This window comes from Rhinopithecus roxellana, chromosome 19, assembly GCF_007565055.1.
Source record: "Rhinopithecus roxellana isolate Shanxi Qingling chromosome 19, ASM756505v1, whole genome shotgun sequence".
In the NCBI taxonomy this organism is placed as follows: domain Eukaryota; kingdom Metazoa; phylum Chordata; class Mammalia; order Primates; family Cercopithecidae; genus Rhinopithecus; species Rhinopithecus roxellana.
Window position 1 is genome coordinate 22,398,991 of NC_044567.1, and position 19,156 is coordinate 22,418,146.

The window sequence follows — 19,156 nt, forward strand, 5'->3', positions numbered from 1 at the left end:
ACAAAAAACTAGCCGGGCGTGGTGGCGGGCACCTGTAGTCCCAGCTACTCCAGAGGCTGAGGCAGGAGAACGGTGTGAACCCGGGAGGCAGAGCTTGCAGTGAGCTGAGATCTGGCCACTGCACTCCAGCCTGGGCGACGGAGCAAGACTCTGTCTCAAAAAAAATAAATAAATGAAATAAAAAATAAAAATACAAAGCTACTGTTTTCAGGAAAACAATTTGGAAACTTACACTGCTCCCTTATATAATATATTCTAAAATGGTTATCCTTTTTAAGTGCATGATCCTTTTATACTAAAATCACAAAAAACCTTTCCTTGCTCTTAAAAAATGTTATTACTTTTACTATTAAAACAAAACATTGGGGGGAGGGGGGAGAGATAGCATTAGGAGATATACCTAATGTAAATGACGAGTTAATGGGTGCAGCACACCAACATGGCACATGTATACACATGTAACAACCTGCATGTTGTGCACATGTACCCTAGAACTTAAAGTATAACAAAAAAAAAACAAATTATTAGCTAGGGAATAAAGTTCTTTCCATCTACAATTGGCAGCTTGTGTAGTCCTGTAGCTTTCTTTATAGATATATTGATATTAAAATATTGCTATTGTATCTCAAAACATTAATTTCAGAATCTCACCAAGAATAATGATCCTCTGTTTACTCAGACTTAAAGGTCCAAGCTCTCCATAGGATTTTTTTTTCTCCATAGGATTTTAAAACAGAACTCACAAGGGTCATATGTACTGACCCTTCCCAAGCTTTGCAACTAATTACCTTGTTTATAAATCCCATCATTTAACTTGATCTCCCTGCAGTTGTGGAATATAGATCATCCATTCCATGAGTCTATCTACCCTCTAAAACTAAATTCAAGCTTCAAAATTACCAGCCCTGCCAGGCTCACTGGCTCATACCTATAATCCCAACACTTTGGGAGGCCGAGGTAGGAGGATCGTTTGAGCTCAGGAGTTCAAAACCAGCCTGGGCAAGATGGCAAAACCATGATTCTACAAAAAATACAAAAATCCGTTGTCTTTTTAGATCTTTGTTAGTTTAAAGTCTGTTTTATCAGAGACTAGGATTGCAACCCCTGCTTTTTTTGGCTTTCCATTTGCTTGGTAGATCTTTCTCCATCCCTTTATTTTGAGCCTATGTGCGTCTTTGCATGTGAGATGGGTCTCCTGAATAAAGCACACTGATGGGTCTTGACTGTTTATCCAATTTGCCAATCTATGGCTTTTAATTGGGGCATTTAGCCTATTTACATTTAAGGTTAATATTGTTATGTGTGAATTTGATCCTGTCATTATGATGTTAGCTGGTTATTTTGCCCGTTAATTGATGTAGTTTCTTCACAGCATTGATGGTCTTTACAATTTGTGGGTAACCTGACCTTTCTCTCTGGCTGCCCTTAACATTTTTTCGTTCATTTCAACCTTGGTGAATCTGACAATTATGTGTCTTGGGGTTGCTCTTCTCGAGGATTATCTTTGTGGTGTTCTCTGTATTTCCTGAATTTGAATGTTGGCCTGCCTCACTAGGTTGGGGAAGTTCTCCTGGATAATATCCTGAAGAGTGTTTTCCAGCTTGGTTCCATTCTCCCCATCACTTTTTGCAGTGGCTGGTAGCAGTTGTTTCTTTCCATGTTTAGTGCTTCTTTCAGGAGCTCTTGTAAGGCAGGCCTGGTGGTGACAAAATCTCTCAGCATTTGCTTGTCTGTAAAGGATTTTATTTCTCCTTCACTTATGAAGCTTAGTTTGGCTGGATATGAAATTCTGGGTTGAAAATTCTTTTCTTTAAGAATGTTGAATATTGGCCCCCACGCTCTTCTGGCTTGTAGGGCTTTTGCCGAGAGAATACCAATCAAATGTAGATTTGGTCTTTTCACATAGTCTCATGTTTCTTGGAGGCCTTGTTCATTTCTTTTTACTCTTTTTTCTCTAACCTTGTCTTCTCACTTTATTTCATTAATTTGATCTTCAATTACTGATACCCTTTCTTCCACTTGATCGAATCAGCTACTGAAGCTTGTGCATGCATCACAAAGTTCTCATGCCATGGTTTTCAGCTCCAACAGGTCATTTAGGGTCTTCTCTACACTGTTTATTCTAGTTAGCCATTCGTCTAACCTTTTTTCAAGGTTTTTAGTTTCCTTGCCATGGGTTCGAACATCCTCCTTTAGCTCGGAGAAGTTTGTTATTACCAACCTTCTGAAGCCTACTTCTGTCAACTCGTCAAAGTCATTCTCTGTAATTATCAGCTTTTCTGCTCTGGTTTCTCCTCATCTTTGTAGTTTTTATCTACGTTTGGTCTTTGATGTTGGTGACCTACAGATGGGATTTTGGTGTAGGTGTCCTTTCTGTTGATTTTGATGCTATTCCTTTCTGTTTGCTAGTTTTCCTTCTAACAGTCAGGTCCTTCAGCTGCAGATCTGTTGGAGTTTGCTGGAGGTCCACTCAAGATGCTGTTTGCCAGGGTATCACCAGTAGAGGCTGCAGAACAGCAAATATTGCAGAATAGCAAATATTGCTGCCCGATCCTTCCTCTGGAAGCTTTGTCCCAGAGGGGCACCCACCTATATGAGGTGTCTGTAGGCCCCTACTCAGAGGTGTCTCCCAGTTAGGCTACACGGGGGTCAGGGACCCACTTGAGGAGGCAGTCTGTCCATTCTCAGAGCTCAAACGCCACGCTGGGAGAGCCACTGCTCTTTTCAGAGCTGTCAGACAGGGACGTTTAAGTCTGCAGAAGTTGTCTGCTGCGTTTTGTTCAGCTATGCCCTGCCCACAGAGGTGGAGTCTAGAGGCAGTAGGCCTTGCTGAGCTGCAGTGGGCTCCACTCAGTTCAAGTTTCCTGGCAGCTCTGTTTACCTACTCAAGCCTCAGCAATGGCGGATGCCCCTCAGCCAGGCTGCCGCCTCACAGTTTGATCTCAGACTGCTGCGCTAGCAGTGAGCAAGGCTCCGTGGGCATGGGACCCGCGGAGTCAGGCACGGGAGAGAATCTCCTTCTCTGCTGGTTCCTAAGACCTTGGGGAAAGTACAGTATTTGAACAGGAGTGTCCTGTTTTTCTAGGTACAGTCTGACACAGATTCCCTTGGCTAGGAAAGGGAAATCCCCTGACCCCTTGTGCTTCCCGGGTGAGGCGACGCCCTGCCCTGCTTCAGCTCGCCCTCCGTGGGCTGCACCCATTGTCCAACCAGTCCCAGTGAGATGAACCAGGTACCTCAGTTGGAAATGCAGAAATCATTCGTCTTCTGCATCAATCACACTGGGAGCTGCAGACCAGAGCTGTTCCTATTTGGCCATCTTGGGCCATTACATAATGATAAAGGGATCAATTCAACAAGAAGAGCTATCTCTCCCAAATATATATGCACCCAATGCAGGAGCACCCAGATTCTTAAAGCAAGTCCTTAGAGACCTACAAAGAGACTTGGACTCCCACACAGTAATAACAGGAGACTTTAAGACTCCACTGTCAATATTACACAGATCAACGAGACAGAAGGTTAACAAGGATATCCAGGAATTGAACTCATCTCTGCACCAGGCAGACCTAACAGACATCTACAGAACTCTCCACCCCAAATCAACAGAACATACATTCTCAGCACATCACACTTATTCTAAAATTGACCACATAATTAGAAGTAAAGCACTCCTCAGCAAATGTAAAAGAACAGAAATCACAACAAACTGTCTCTCACACCACAGTGTAATCAAATTAGAACTCGGGATTAAGAAACTCACGCAAAACCGCAAAATTACATGGAAATTGAATAACCTGCTCCTGAATGACTACTGGGTAAATAACGAAATGAAGGCAGAAATAAAGATGTTCTTTAAACCAATGGAACAAAGACACAGTGTACCAGAATCTCTGGGACACATTTAAAGCGTGTGTAGAGGGAAATTTATAGCACTAAATGCCCACAAGAGAAAGCAGGAAAGATCTAAAATCGACACCCTAACATCACAATTAAAAGAACTAGAGAAGGCCAGGCGTGGTGGCTCATGTCTGTAATCCCAGCACTTTGGGAGGCCAAGACGGGTGGATCATGAGGTCAGGAGTTCAAGACCAGCCTGGCCAAGATGGTGAAACCCCATCTCTACTAAAAACACAACAAATTAGCCAGGCATGGTGGCAAATGCCTGTAATCCCAGCTACTTGGGAGGCTGAGGCAGGAGAATTGCTTGAACTCAGAGGGTGGAGGTTGCAGTGAGCTGAGATCGCGCCACTTCACTCCAGCCTGGGCAAAAGAGTCAGACTCCATTTCAAAAAAAAAACTAGAGAAGCAAGAGCAAACAAAAACAAATGCAATCTCTATACTATATAATACTATATAAATCACAAGGGTCAAAAGCACACAACATATGTTAGACATAGAAACTGTCAGCCGGATGAGGTGGCTCACGCCTGCGTTGGGAGGCTGAGGTGGGGGGATCACAAGGTCAAGAGATTGAGACCATCCTACCCAACATGGTGAAACCCCATTTCTACTAAAAATACAAAAATTAGCCAGGCAAGGTGGCACGTGCCTGTAGTCCCAGCTACTTAGGAGGCTGAGGCAGGAGAATCGCTTGAACCTGGGGGTGTGGAGGTTGCAGTGAGCTAAGATCATGCCACGGCACTCTAGCCTGGGCAGCTGAGTGACACTCTGTCTCAAAAAAAAAGAAACAAGAAACTGTCTGTCAGGCGCAGTGGCTCATGCCTGTAATCCCAGCACTTTGGGAGGCCAAGACAGGTAGATCACCTGAGGTCAGGAGTTTAAGACCAGCCTGGCCAACATGGTAAAATCTTGTCTCTACTAAAAATAAAAAAAAAAATTAGCTGGGCGTGGTGGTGGGTGCCTGTAATCCCAGTTACTCGGGAGGCTGAGGCAAGAGAATCGCTTGAACCTGGGAAGCGAAACTTGCAGTGAGCCAAGATCATGCCATTGCATGCCAGCCTGGGCAACAAGAGCAAATCTCTGTCTCAAAAAAAAAAAAAAAAAAAAAAAAGAAACTGGGGTTAATTAAAAATGGCAAAGAATGGTTCTATATAATATACCAAGTCTAAAATTGCTATTTTATATATATATATATATATATATATATATATATATATATATATATATTTTTTTTTTTTTTTTTTTTTTTTTTTTTTTGAGGCAGAGTCTCACTCTGTCGCCCGGGCTGGAGTGCAGTGGCATGGTCTCGACTCACTGCAACCTCCACCTCCCGGGTTCAAGCAATTCTCCTGCCTCAGCCTCCTGAGTAGCTGGGATTACAGGCACCCGCCACTAAGCCCAGCTAATTTTTTGCTATTTTTAGTAGAGATGGGGTTTCACCATGTTGGCCAGGCTGGTCTTAAACTCCTGACCTCATGATTCATCCGCCTCAGCCTCTCAAAGTGCTGGGAGTATAGGCGTGAGCCACTGCGCCCGGCCATAATTTTTATTATCTTATAAAATTTATTTTTTTTTTCTTTTCAGACAAGGTCTCACTGTCACCCAGGCTGGAGTACAGTGGTGCAATCATAGCTCGCTCTAGCCTCAATCTCCTGGACTCAAGCAATCCTCCTGCCTCAGCCTCCTGAGTACCTGGGACTTACAGGCAAACACCACCACGTCTGCTAATTTTTTTTTGGTTGTTGTTTTTAAGTAGAGACGAGGTCTTGCTATGTTGCCCAGGCTGGTCTGGAACTCCTGAGCTCAAGTGATCCTCCTGCCTCGATCTCCCAAAGTGCTGAGATTACAGGCATAAGCCAACATACCCAGCCAATAAATTTTATTCTTATTTCTCATTTAGAATTACAAAATGCACATCTGTGTATATAACTACAAAATAGTAAACTTTTATTTTATTTTTTTTAGAGACAATGTCTCACTATGTTGCCCAGACTGGACTCGAGTTCTTGGGCTTAAGCAAGCTTCCTGTTTCAGCCTCCTAAGTAGCTAGGATGATAGGTACACACAGTGGCGTCTGGCTCAACATATTATTTTTAGAAAGAGAATATTTATATCAAGTTAGCACATTTTATCTCTACCTAAACATTTTAGTAGAACTTAAATAAAAATTTAATTAAGTCCCAATAAGCTAGTATTTCATTTGCAACATTTAATTTTATAGAATTAACTACGTTTTACTATATGCAAAAGTTTTATTTAACATAAAGTTTATAAAACATACTTGCAACATAAAAATTTTTATGTCACAGAGATTAACTTTTTAAGAATAAGAAGCCAATCATGGAAATGTTCCCATGATCATAATCAGTGGCTATTAAAGCTCAAAAGTACAAAAGAAACAGAATTACAGCTCTGCAGTACTCCCATTTGGCCTCTAAGAACACAGCCATGTTGACATCTAAAACAAAACCTTGTTTACTCACTCAGGAAGAAAAATAACTACAGGTAAGATCAAATCTGTTAAGAGCAGAAGGCCCCTCAGGAACTTAGGCTGGTGGATAACTACCTCAAAGGAAAACTTAGAACAAAACGATTACCTCAGCAACTTTCGGAGGCACTCCATCTCCAAGCACCTCCCGGATGAAGCAGTGCTGGCCCATGTAATATGAGAGTCCACAGGTCCTCTTGAAGGCATCCTTCAGTCGTTTTAGCTCTACATCTGTAACTGCAATTTGGAAACAGAAGATGGGTAAGAAATCAGGAGAGAAAAGAGGTCTCTCATAATTTTTTTCAACCTGGTTCCTAAGAAAAATTGAGGCTAGACACAGTGGCTCACGCCTATAATCCCAGTACTTTGTGAGGCCAAGAGAGGTGAATCACTTAAGGCCAGGAGTTCAAGATCGGCCTGGTCAACATGGCGAAACCCCATCTTTACAAAAATTACAAAAATTAGCCAGGCATGGTGGTGCACGCCTATAATCCCAGCTACTTGGGAGGCTGAGGCACGATAATCACTTGAACCTGGGAGACGGAGGTTGCACTGAGCCAAGACCATGCCACTGCACTCCAGCCTGGACAATAGAGCGAGACTGTCTCAAAAAAATGAATAAATAAAAAGGAAAAAAAAGAAAAATTGGCAAACATTACACTTCTTTTTAGGTTAAGTAAAACAAAACTCTATGACATTTTGTCATAATTCTAATATTTTCAAATCTAATTTAGAAAATAAGTATATATATATATATATATATATATATTTTTTTTTTTTTTTTTTTTTTTTAAAGAGATGGATCTCGGCATGTTGCCCAGTCTGGTCTTGAACTCCTGCGCTCAGGCAATCCTCCCACCTTGGCCTCCAGAAGTGCTGGGATTATAGGCATGAGCCACCACGCCAAGCCAAAATTCTTAACCCTCAATTTTCAAAAGACAAAACTTTAATATACGCATACAAATTTTAGGCAGGGGCAAAGAAGAAGTAACGAATATTTCAAATTAGCAGGTAAGCTAAATGCCATTGGATTCTGGCATTGATGTTTTCAGTAGCAATACATTAATCTCCTTTGTGATAAAAATAATATTATTTGTACTCTTTGAGTACATCTCCATCCATGTGGAGAACAGTCCTCAAGTTTAGCTTGGATTTTGTCATTATTTACAAAGAAAATAATAAATAGATGATATTAACAACCTAAAATTTTTAGATACTCATTATCAAAAATAAAAAAATTACTGAGCCATTATTTTATGCATTGAAAACTTTTTTTCACTATATGGAACAATCTCTATCTACAAGAACAAAGAAATAAACACCCTTTACTATTACATGATCAGTACCACAATCACAGTGGAGGCACAGAAATGGTACCTTTGACCCATGCTAGAGAAAACAAATTCTTCCAGATGAAGAGGATTACATTAAATTTTAAAGGCTAAACCAAGCAAAATGAACGGGGACATGCTGGTCAGAAATTACAGTTTGCTTCAAAGTACAATGAAGTATAGAAACGTATGGTAAAAGTATCTTACTACAGCAAAATAAACAAAGCACAGAGTAGCAAATGATAAACCTAGAGAGGTAGTGAGACCAAGTCACAGAGACTCTGTCCTGTCATAAGGAAGGGACACAGTCAGATACAACTCAGATAAAAACTGCAGGCAGCCAAGAAACAAAACACAGTTAGATATAATTCAGATAGCTTGCTCTACCAATAATATAGAGAACAGAACAAATCTGGAAGCGACAGCCTGCTACTACAAGAAAAGGAGCTAAATTTGGGAAATATCCAGAAAGTCAGTAGAACTTGAAGCTAGACTGAGAGTAGAAGCAGTACTGGGAAGCTTTTTTTTTCTTTTTTTGAGACGGAGTCTCGTTCTGTCACCCAGGCTGGAGTGCAGTGGCACAATCTCAGATCACTGTAACCTCTGCCTCCGAGGTTCAAGCAGTTTGCCTGCCTCAACCTCCCAAGTACCTGAGACTACAGGCACTCACTACCACACCAGGCTAATTTTTGTATTTTTAGTTTCACCATGTTGGCCAGGCTGGTCTTGAACTCCTTACCTCAAGTGATCTGCCCACCTTGACTGGGATTACAGGCGTGAGACACCGCGCCCAGCCAGTACTGAGAAACTTCAAGGATTATGTTATTTCGTAGACAGAGAATGTAAGAATAAGTCAGGAAAGGCCAGGCGCGGTGGCTCACACCTGTAATCCCAGCACTTTGGGAGGCTCAGGAAAGGCCAGGTGCGGTGGCTCACACCTGTAATCCCAGCACTTTGGGAGGCTCAGGAAAGGCCAGGTGCGGTGGCTCACGCCTGTAATCCCAGCACTTTGGGAGGCCAAGGCAGGTAGATCACGAGGTCAGGAGATTGAGACCATCCTGGCAAACACGGTGAAACCCCATCTCTACTAAAAATACAAAAGATTAGCTGGGCATGGTGGTGGGCACCTGTAGTCCCAGATACTTGGAAGGCTGAGGCAGGAGAATGGCGTGAACCCGGGAGGCGGAGCTTGCAGTGAGCCAAGATAGACCACTGCACTCCAGCCTGGGCGACAGAGCGAGACCCTGTCTCAAAAAAAAAAAAAAAAAGGGTAAGTCAGGAAAAAAGATGATAAACTTTAAGGACACTGAACATGGGAAACCCTGGAAAATGCAATGGGGTTTTAGAATGTTAAATATAAAGCTTAAGAGAGGTTTGATAGGAGTCATCAGTATAAAGGTAGTAATTAAAACCATGAGGAAGAAGCATAATGAGACATACCAAACTACAAGAAGCCAGTGTTTGTAGTTCTACAACAGGAAGGAAACAGAGGGAAAAACTAAGAGAGAGGAAGAAAATTGATATGGAATAGTCAGGAGAAAAGAAAGATAAGCAGAAGAGTATGTGCTCCAAGGGCCAGGAAAAGGGGACTTATCAAGTTAAGGCAGAAAGGACCAGCAAGATAAAGACTAGGCCAGGTGCAGTGGCTCATACCTATAATCATAGCACTTTGGGAGGCCAAGGCAGTAAGATGGCTTCAGGCCAGAAGTCAGAGACCACCCCAGGCAACATAGTGAGACCTTGTCTCTACAAAAACAGAAAAATTAGCCACGCGTGGTGGCACGTGCCTATAGCTACTCAGGAGGCTGAGATGGGAGGATCACTTGAGCCCGGGAAGTCAAGGCTGCAGTGGGCCATGATCGTGCCACTGCACTCCAGCCTGGGTGACAGAGCGAGACTTTGTCTTAAAAAAAAAAAAAAGATAAAGACTAAAGAGTGCTTGGCACACAGCTAATCAATTCAATAAATGCTTGTGGTAGGAAGGGAGGGTTTGTGGTTCATCAACATGTAGAGCAATGATAAAACAATAAGAACGACTAGTTGAATAAGTAGCTAGAGAAAAGTATGACTATTAAGTACTTTATTTAAAATTGGATTTATAATATTAACATTTGCAATTGAAGGAGGTAACTTCGGCTGCAGAATATGTATTTCTTCAAAATGCCTAATTTTCATTAATGGCTTTAGCAACAAATTAGGTTGTTCACATTCCAGTGAAGGAGACAAGAAAATTAAACATTAGAATAATATATTAGAATAACATTAGAATAATATATGATTAAATATTAGAATAACATATTAGAATATATTATGATAAAATTAATCTAATATATTAATTGTATATTAATCTAATAGATTACCTATATAACAGTATAGGTAATCTCCTATACTGTTGGTTACAGATTATTTGAAGAACTACTTGGTAACATGCTTTTTAAAAATATAATCTGGTGGCCGGGCACGATAGCTCACACCTGTAATGCCAGGACTTTGAGAAACTGAGGCAGGTGCATCCCTTGGGGCCAGGAGTTCAAGACCAGTCTGGCCAACATGGTGAAATCCCACCTCTACTAAAAATACAAAAATTAGCCAGCCTAGGTGGTGGGTTACTCAGTTACTCAGGTGGCTGAGGCAGGAGGATTGCTTGAGTTGAGGAGGCACAGGTTGCAGTGAGCTGAGATAGCCCCACTACACTCCAACCTGGACAATGACAGAGTGAGACTCCGTCTCAAAAAAAAAAAAAAAAAAGTATATATATATATATATATATATATATATATATAGCCATCTGATAACTAATGAATTTATTCATTTAAACTGTTGGGAAATGTACATATAAATAAACTTTTAAAGCATTTATAAGAAGCAAACAATGTCCATCAAAAAAGGACAGATTGAATAAATTATTGTATACACTTAGAATATCAGACACTGAAATGTTCCTATAGATCCATATTTACTGAAAATAAATACATTAAAATGTTCACCATACAGTGAAATGTTGAAAATTTTGAAAATAAAAATTTAAGCAAGACAGAAAATATAATAGAATCAAGCCTAAGTTCTGTTCTGTGGTTTTTGTCGTTGTTTTTTTTTTTTTTTTTTTTTTTTGAGATGGGGTCTCACTCTGTCACCCAGGCTGGAGTGCAGTGGCATGATCTCAGTCACTGCAACCTCTGCCTCCCAGGCTCAAGCAATCCTCCCGCCTCAGCCTCCTAAGTAGCTGGGACCACAGGCTCCCACTGCCACGTGTGGATAATTTTTTGAATATTTAAGTAGCGATGGGGTTTTGCCATGTTGCCCAGATAGGTCTCAAACTCCTGAGCTCAAGCAATCCACCTGCCTTGGCCTCTCAAAAGTGCTAGGATTACAGGTGTGGTAATTTTTTTTTTTTTTTTTTTGAGACTGAGTCTCACTCTGTTGCCCAGGCTGGAGTGCAGTGGCATAATCACGGCTCACTGCAACCTCCACCTCCCAGGTTCAAGCGATTCTCCTGCCTCAGCCTCCCCAGTAGCAGGGATTACAGGCACCTACCATAACACTGGGTACATTTTATATTTTTAGTAGAGAGGGGGTTTCACCACGTTGGCCAGGCTGGTCTGAAACTCCTGACCTCAAGTGATCTGCCAGCCTAGGCCTCCCAAAGTGCTGGGATTACACACATGGGCCACCGTGCCCGGCCCAGGTGTGGTAAATTTTTTAAATAAGGAAATGATATTAGTTATCTTCGTATTAGAAAGAAAAAGTAGCTTCAGAAAAGGAAAAAGAGACTTCTGAAAAGTCTTTTCTCTCTCCCTGTATCCCTCTCTCAGTAAAATTACAGTGAGAATAAAAGAAGATATAAACTCACAAGGACAGAGGGATAAAAAACTACATAATGGGACGGGCGTGGTGGCTCACGCCTGTAATCCCAGCACTTTGGCAGGCCGAGGTGGGCGGATCACCTGAGGTCCGGAGTTCAAGATCAGCCTGACCAACATGGAGAAACCCCGTCTCTACTAAAAATACACAAAAAAATTAGCCGGGCATGGTGGTTCATGCCTGTAATTCCAGCTACTCGGGAGGCTGAGGCAGGAGAATTGCTTGAACATGGGAGGCGGAGGTTGCAGTGAGCCGAAATGATGCCATTGCACTCCAGCCTGGGCAACAAGAGCGAAACTCTGTCTCCAAAAAACAAAAAAAACAAACAAAAAACTACATAATGGGTACAATGTACCCTACTCGGGTGATGGGTGCATTAAAATCTCAGATTTCACTACTGTACACTTCATCCATGTAATGAAAAACCACCTGTATCCCAAAAGGATTGAAATTTTTTTTAAAACTCACAAACACAACAATAGGAGAAGAGAGAAATTAGAACCTAAGAGACAGTCAAAATTTTCTGGTGCACATTAAGCATCTGAAGTGGTCACTGACCTAAGCCAACCCAAGAAAGTTAAAACCTAAGCACTAGCAGCCGAGAAATTCAAACAAGAAGCAAACGAATTTACCCTGACCATAGCCCCAAAAGGCTCAGAAATGGATAGTACCAATTACCACAAAAGTCGGGGGGTAAAAGGTGAGGCTGCGGAAAAAAAGTAGAGATTGGTTGAAAGTCTACGAGGAGTGGTTAGACTCTCTGGTTCCTTGCAGCACAAGGCAATCAGGCACCAATCTACCACCTACCCAAGCCCCCATCACCTTCATACCAATCTTTCAGCAACTCCTGGGCTCAAGTGATCCTCCCACCTCTGCTGCCCAAGTAGTTGGGACTACAGGCATGCACTACTGTGTCAGGCCCTTCCTAGCTATTTTTAAATTGTACTTTTATCTGATTATTTTCAACAAGCATTAATTAAATGTCTACTGTGCCAGGCTTTTTTTTTTTTTTCTTTTTTTTTTTTTTTTTTGAGATGGAGTCTCACTCTGTCCCCCAGGCTAGAATGAGTGATCTCGGCTCACTGCAACCTCCGTCTCCCAGGTTCAAGCAATTCTCCTGCCTCAGCCTCCCGAGTAGCTGGAAGTACAGATGCGCACCACCACGCCCGGCTGTTTTGTATTTTCAGTAGAGGCAGGGTTTCACCATGTTGGCCAGGCTGGTCTTGAACTCCTGATCTCAGGTGATCCACCTCCCTCATCCTCCCAAAGTGCTGGGATTACAGGCATGAGCCACCGCACCCAGCTGTCAGGCATTTATTAAATGTCTACTTGTATCAGTCAAGATGAGTAATACGTAGTCTCCATATTCTAATACTTGAAAATTTAGTAGAAATGATAGGACACAACAAAAATAACTATAATACCAGATAGGAAACATTAAAGTAGAGGTATTCGATGGAGTTCCAAAATAGGGAATAATCAGGAAAGGCTTCTAAGAAGTGGTGATTCCTAAAGAGTAGGGGTTCACCTGGCCAAAAAAAAAAAAAAAAAAAAAAAAAAGCAAAGGGCTATTCTGTGCAGGGAAAACACATATAAAAGAATAAAGTGGCACGGATAATCAAATAATTGCAAGTAGTATGATATAAATGGAGTATAGGGTATAAGAAGCAGAGTTGCCAGAAATGAGGTTAGAATGACAATGGGCAGACAAAACAGAACCCTGACTTTAGTCAAGATGATAATGTCCTTAGCTAAATGACTATACTTTTCAGTTTCCCTTGCAACTAGAAATAGTCAATGAAATGTAGTAGAAATGACTAGGGGGGGACCTCCAAGAAGGCTTCTTAAAAGGTAACAGCTGGCAAATATCTTTTTGCCCTTATCTCTTCTTCCCACCTGGCACTCAGATACAATGACTGCATCTCCAGCAGCCATTTTACACATCTATATTTGAGTGAACGTCAGTTATAAGCCATACAGTAAGGATGGCGAGGTCAAAAAGATTTTTAAAAGCCTAGATGGCCTTTCGGCCGGAACCGCCATCTTCCAGTAATTTGCCAAAATGATGAACACAAAGGGAAAGAGGAGAGGCAACCGATACATGTTCTCTAGGCCTTTTAGAAAACATGGAGTTGTTCCTTTGGCCACGTATATGCGAATCTATAAGAAAGGTGATATCGTAGACATCAAGGGAATGGGTACTGTTCAAAAAGGAATGACCCACAAGTGTTACCATAGCAAAACTGTAAGAGTCTACCATGTTACCCAGCATGCTGTTGGCATTGTAAACAAACAAGTTAAGGGCAAGATTCTTGCCAAGAGAATTAATGTGCGTATTGAGCACATTAAGCACTCTAAGAACTGAGATAGCTTCCTGAAACGCGTGAAGGAAAATGATCAGAAAAAGAAAGAAGCTAAAGAGAAAGGTACCTGGGTTCAACTGAAGCCCCTGCCTGCTCCACCCAGAGAAGCACACTTTGTGAGAACCAATGGGAAGGAGCCTGAGCTGCTGGAACCTATTCCCTATGAATTCATGGCATAATAGATGTTAAAAAAATAAAAGACCTCTGGGCTGGAAAAAAAAAAAAAAAAAGCCTAGATGACCATGGAACTGCCATATGACCCTTGGATATCCTACCTCCAGATTTACGTGTGAAAACAATAAACCCTTATATCTTATTTAAACTATTATTTTGTTTAATATACATCCAGACTTAAACCTAACTGATAAAGGTATCAGGTACAAGTTTATGGAAGGACATTCTAAGCCACGTTAAAAATCCTTTCCTGGCTTTGAACAAAGAAGTAACAATCAGGTTTACATGCACACTGGTGTCAATGCAATAAACAGACTGGGAAAAGGTCAGAATGGCCGTATAAAGACCAGTTAAGCCGTTACTGCTTTTGTTCACACAAGAAATGAACTCAAGAGAAGAACTCCAAGGCATGGCCTCAAGCGATCCTCTCGCCTCTGTCTCCAAAGTGCTGGGATTACAGGCCTAAGGCATAAAGTAAAAAGGGAGGTAAGAAGGCAGATTCAAGAGATAAAGGTAACTGAACAGAGTTCACTGAATAATTAGCTATCAAAGGACAAGAAAGAAAAAAATGATCTTTGATGATTTCAAGGCGTCTGCCTGTTTCTAAGATATAGGCAGTGCTACTGATGAAGATACGTCTAGGGGAGAATTTAAATATATTACATTGTATTTACACTTGTCTTACGAACTGAATGTATGTGTCCTTCCCTCAAATTCATATGTTGAAGCCCTAACACACAGTGTGGCTGTATTTGGGGTAAGGAAGCAATTATTATTCAATAAGCTTGTAAGGATAGGACCCTGACCTTACAGGATTAGTGTTCATATAAGAAGAGACACCAGAGGGCTCAAGCACAACATAGGCACAGAGGAAAGAGCATGTATGGATGCAGCGAGCAGGAAAGGCTATCGTCTGCAAGCCAGGAAGAGAACCCTCACCAAAAACGAAACCTTGCTGGAACCAAACGTTATTTCCAACAGGAAATAATATTTCTGTCATTTAATCATCCAGTCTTTGGTATTTTGTGATGGTAGCCCAAGCTGACTACTATCATTTCTATAGTACCAATAGTAAATAGACCAACTCCTTCATTTTAATTTAGATAGAGGCCGGCACGGTGGCTCACACCTGTAATCCCAGAACTTTGGGAGGCCAAAGCAGGTGGATCACTGGAGGCCAGGAGTTCAAGACTAGCTTGGCCAACACGGAGAAACACCATCTCTACTAAAAATACAAAAATGGCTGGGCGCGGTGGCTCACGCCTGTAATCCTAGCACTTTGGGAGGCAGAGGCGAGTGGATCACTTGAGGTCAGGAGATCGAGACCAGCCTGGCCAACATGGTGAAACCCCATCTCTACTAAAAATACAAAAAAAATTAGCCGGGCGTGGTGGCGGGCACCTGTAGTCCCAGCTACTCGGGAGACTGAGGCAAGAGAATCGCTTGAACCCCGGAAGCAGAACTTGCAGTGAGCCGAGATCGTGCCACTGCACTCTAGCCTGGGCAACAGAGCAAGACTCCGTCTCAAAAAAGAAAAAAAAAAAATTAGCCAGGGATGGTGGTGCACACCTGTAATCCCAGCCACTCAGAAGGCTGAGGCAGGAGAATCGTTTGAACCCGGGAGGCAGAGGTTGCAGTGAGCAGAGACTGCACCACTGCACTCCAGCCTGGTGACAGAGAGAGACTCTGTCTAAAAAAAAATAAAAATAAAAAATAATTTAGATAATCTATGTAAATGGCTTTTACAAAGTCATATGAAGAGATTGGAACTCACTGTCCATGAAAGGAAAATAAAATTATGTACTTAACAATGTACAAAACAAACATGAGAGCAGCACAATGCTCACTGTCATGCTCTAAACTCTTAGAAGTTACCTTGTCTACACCAGTAGTTATTCACCTTTTCTGCAGTGACACAGGATGGATGTTGTCATTACCATGAGCATTCCCTAAATTCTAGCGGCAACTATACTCTACTTCCAGTCAAGAAATCAGATGCATGTGTGAAATGCATGAAATTAAATCCATTTTTGTAAAGGTAAGCTTTTTTCTTAAAGTTCAGTACTTTATTATTATTACTCATTAGATGGTATAAAATATTTCACAATAAACCACTATACTGGTGTTCTATTCCCCTATTATATGCTGCTTTATATCATAACTTTTTTCCAAAGGTAATATTTGTCTTATCTCTCCAAGTATATTTAAGTATCTTGAGAGCAAAGACCAAGTCTATTCTTCATCTCTATTTCTTTCTCTTAAGACAGCCAAGGCAAGACCATGCATTCAGATTTCTGTTACAGGATAGGAATTGCTGTTTTAACAGTTTGGTTCCAAAGGCAAAGAGGAAAATTTAACAACATCTGAATCAGAGGATAACCACAGAGATAAATAAACATTGGGAAACATGCCTTTCACTGCCAAAGTGGGCTAAGAATTTACAAACCTAGGACAAGAAATTATATAATGCAGCAAAGAAACACAACCAACTATTTGTAAATCTGGTTGGTGCAGCTGATCTGAAGTGAATTCACCTACCACCAAAAGTCACTTTGGTAGGGTCCCTGCTAAAAAAAGCTACTGCAGAGCCACTTCAGGTAGATGATAAAACCCAGATGGGACATCTCAGGCAAGAGCAGGCCTACAACTAGCAATTTTTTTGCTACTGGTGACTTCGTGCCAAATGTCCATGAACAAATGAATCCAAAAAAGTATGATATAAGGCTGGGTGCGTGGCTCACGCCTGTAATCCCAGCACTTTGGGAGGTCGAGGTGGGCAGATCACTTGAGGTCAGGAGTTCAAAACCAGCCTGGCCAACAGAGCTTGCCCCCTCTCTACTAAAAATACAAAAATTATCTGGGCATAGTGGCAGTGCCTGTAGTCCCAGCTACTCAGGAGACTGAGGCAGGAGAATCACTTGAACCCAGGAGGTGGAGGTTGCAGTGAGCCAAGATAGCGCCACTGCATTCCAGTCTGGGCAACATAGTGAGGTTCTGACTCAAAAACAAAAACTTAAAAGTATGATACATTCTTATTATAGAATACTTTTCAGCATAAAAAGGAAAAAACAAAAGTACTGATATATGTAACAACATGGATGATGTTCACAGATAGTATACTAAGTAAAAGAAGGCTGATTAAAAAAAGAACAGATAATCTGTGATTCCCCAAGTTCTAGAACAGGAACAACTAATCAATGATGACAGGTCAGAACAGTTATTGTCTCTGAGGACAGGCTAGATTTACTGGAAAGAGGAACAAATCAACTTTCATAGGTGATAGAAATGTTCTGTATCTTATCAAAATGCATGAACACATAACTTTTGCATTTTAGGATATAAAAATTTTCCCTCCAAAAAAATATGTAAGGAGGCTGATTGCTGGAATGGTAAAGACCTCTGAAAATCCATTCTTCTAAAAAAGCAGCAAGAATACTATCAAAAACTGTCAAAACCCAACTTTTTCAGAACTCTACAAATCAACCAAATGCTTGCAATAATCCATAGAGCTTTATTCCAGAAAAATGACTGAGTCGAGTGCGGTGGCTCACACTTTGGGTGACTGAAGCAGATGAATTGTTTGAGCCCAAGAGTTTGAGACCAGCCTAGGCAACATGGCAAACGCTGTCTCTACAAAAACTACAAAAATTGGTGGCACACGCCTGTAGTCCCAGCTACTCAGGAGACTAGGTGGGAGGATCGCTAGCACCTGGGAGGTCAAGGCTGCAGTTGGCCATGATCACGCCACTGCACTCCAGGCTGAGTGACAGATCACTCTCTCAAAAAAAAAAAAAAAAAAGGAGAAAGAAAGAAAAATAAATAAATAATGGCTGAACCTCTGTTAAAAAATAAAACATAAAAAAAGCAGTATTTGTGGTGTTTTAACATGTTCTATTCCCCAGTTATGCAATAGCTTTGAAAACCAAAAATCTCCCTAAGCTGTAAAAACCAACAGTCAAGCAGCCACTGAAGGAGGCAGAATGGGTTTAGAGCTTCTCAAAAGAAGTGTCAATATTTGACCTATCTGGTAGCTCACTAAAAAGTTTCATTCTCAAGGTTTGTCTTTATTTGATCTGGCTTTGAGTTTACTCTGCAAATAAAACTTTTTCCCCGGCATTCGTTAAAAATAATCAGTGGCAACTATATAACTTCACAGCTGCCTGAGAAAGCACTGCCAGAGGGGGCTAACAAGAGGCTAACCAAAAAACTTGAAAGGAAAACCTGGAAAACAGCAAGTCCTCAAGGGCTTTGAAAGGCTCTGACATATTCCTGGAAATCCAAAAGGCCACCTGCATATGGAGAGCTGTGCATGTGCCCCCAAATTCCCGTATCTCTCACTTTGGCTGACCTTAAAGCTCCACATAAGCAGGAAGTAAAGGCTAAAGCAGAGTTGTAAATTGACTGTGCAACATTTGAAGACACACCTGAGTAGTATAGAACCCCTCAACCAAGGCTGAACTTACAGGTTCAAGTCATTTTTAAAAATCCCTGTCCAATCATTAGCTGACCACTAAGCTAAATAAGCGCACACAAAAAAGAATACAAACTTATAAAATCAGTCCAAGAAAGTCACTAAGCAAATAAATAACAGCAGGAACAACAACAAATAGCAGTAACAAACCTTAAGGTAGGAAATCCAATTTCCAGAGCTGCCACACTACAGTACTTAAAATGTCTCATTTTCAACAAAAAATTGCAAAGCATTCAAACAAGAAAATAAAGCCCACACACAGGAAAAAGGGCATTAAATAGAAACTGTCTGTAGGCAAGTCCAGACATTTGATTTACTAGGTAAACACTTTAAATGAACTATTTATAAACAAGTTCAAAGAAGGAAAAAAAAAAACATGCCTAATGACTTCCAGTATGAGAACACTGTCTCATACTTGAGACCAAATGGAGAATATCAATAGTGAGATGAGATGGGAAATTATAAAAAGAAACCAATTAACAATTCTGGAATTGAGAAGTATGAGGTTGCAGTGAACTATGACTGCATCACTGCACTCCAGCTGAGGCAACAGAGTAAGACCTTG

General features: G+C 41.2%; 1 protein-coding gene across 3 annotated transcripts in view; it reads right to left on the minus strand.

Moving 5' to 3' along the window:
• USP32 (ubiquitin specific peptidase 32) overlaps window positions 1–19,156 on the minus strand; it is a 223,153-nt gene that overhangs the window by 166,339 nt on the left and 37,658 nt on the right. For all 3 annotated transcript variants that reach the window (XM_010364086.2, XM_010364087.2, XM_030922582.1), the window contains one exon: window positions 6,501–6,628. In XM_010364086.2, coding sequence (XP_010362388.1) covers window positions 6,501–6,628 — 128 coding nt within the window. The remainder of the gene's footprint in view (window positions 1–6,500; window positions 6,629–19,156) is intronic.